Source organism: Charadrius vociferus, unplaced genomic scaffold (genome assembly GCF_000708025.1).
Source record: "Charadrius vociferus isolate BGI_N301 unplaced genomic scaffold, ASM70802v2 scaffold663, whole genome shotgun sequence".
In the NCBI taxonomy this organism is placed as follows: Eukaryota; Metazoa; Chordata; class Aves; order Charadriiformes; family Charadriidae; genus Charadrius; species Charadrius vociferus.
This window is the reverse complement of record NW_009647670.1, coordinates 587,658-588,805: the sequence shown is the minus strand read 5'-3', so window position 1 is coordinate 588,805 and position 1,148 is coordinate 587,658. Positions and strand designations below refer to the sequence as shown.

The following is a 1,148-nucleotide window of genomic DNA, read 5'->3' as shown; positions in this document are numbered from 1 at the left end:
GTAGAAGGTAATCAGAACTCTCACTTCTAAAACCCATTACAGGGTTTTTTTTCCTTCATTACAGTAGTTGCTCAGGGGTCTGTTTTACAGGCAAGGTTACAAGCTCACCCCTGACCCAAGTCAGTTTACATTCCAAACAGACAAGCCAGATAAAAGGTAGGAAGGCAAGCAAAGGAAATAACTTCAAATATTGCAAGATGTTTCTGCTCTCATCATAAAATACCTATCTCTATTTACCTGTCTCTCCCTCCCTCACTTCGTGATTACTTCAGCCTCAGCACTGTTGTTTTTTGTGCACTGAAACATTTCTCCACTGAAACATTTCTGTTCTTACAGGAGACTTGAAATCTAATCCCTTTAGTTACTGAAGTAATAAAAAATAAATAAATTCTGCTTTAGATGATAGCAGTACCACATTAAGAAAAATTGCGTTTCTTTTTGCAGGTGAAAGTGAAATCTGAAGTTCTTGCAGTAACGCTATCTCAAGAAATAAACTATGCAAAGAGCCTTTATTACGAACAACAGCTTATGTTAAGACTCAGTGAAAATCAAGAACAATTAGAGCTGGACTCTTGAAACCTCTTCCTTACTGCCAGAGTGAATTGCAAGTGTAAGTCTGGAGCCAATGGTATTCTTTAACTAGAGAAAGTACTACATGGGAAGGAAAAAAATACGATTTTTAGTATTTAGCTAAATGGAATCATTGTGCATAAGAAAACAAGTGAGGTGGGATTTCTTTTTGTTTGTTTTTTAAAGCATTAGTTGTATAACAAAGATATAGCTGAAATGTATTTGGTTCTGGGAGAAGCCCTGTATTTTGCTAACATGTATATATGTAAAAGCGTTTCATGTAAATAAGAAAGTACAGACCAGGGTGTTGGTATAAATAGAAGTCTGTTTACCATGTAAAGAAATTAAAGGAGCTATACTGAGTCTTACTGCGCTACCTGAAACTAGCCATTCTCTCTTTTTTTCTTGAGAAAGCTGATTCTCACAGTGCAGGAATGTAGATAAATGTTTAAAAAAATAAAATAAAATTAAGACTTAATTGCAGCTGTTGAAGCACAGACATCCTGTAGTTTGGGGCTTTAACATTGTGATTAGGGTGCATTGTTTGGGATTGTTTGTTGGGTATTTTGTTTTTTTTT

At 35.3% G+C, this 1,148-nt stretch overlaps 1 protein-coding gene across 1 annotated transcript in view; it reads left to right on the top strand.

Moving 5' to 3' along the window:
- The window catches only part of VPS13D (vacuolar protein sorting 13 homolog D (S. cerevisiae)), a 103,750-nt gene extending 102,808 nt beyond the window's left edge, over nucleotides 1-942 (top strand). The window contains 1 exon segment of the mRNA XM_009881076.1: nucleotides 445-942. Within this exon segment, the coding sequence (XP_009879378.1) occupies nucleotides 445-576 (132 nt within the window). The 3' untranslated portion in view covers nucleotides 577-942.
- The last annotated feature ends 206 nt before the right edge of the window (nucleotides 943-1,148 follow it).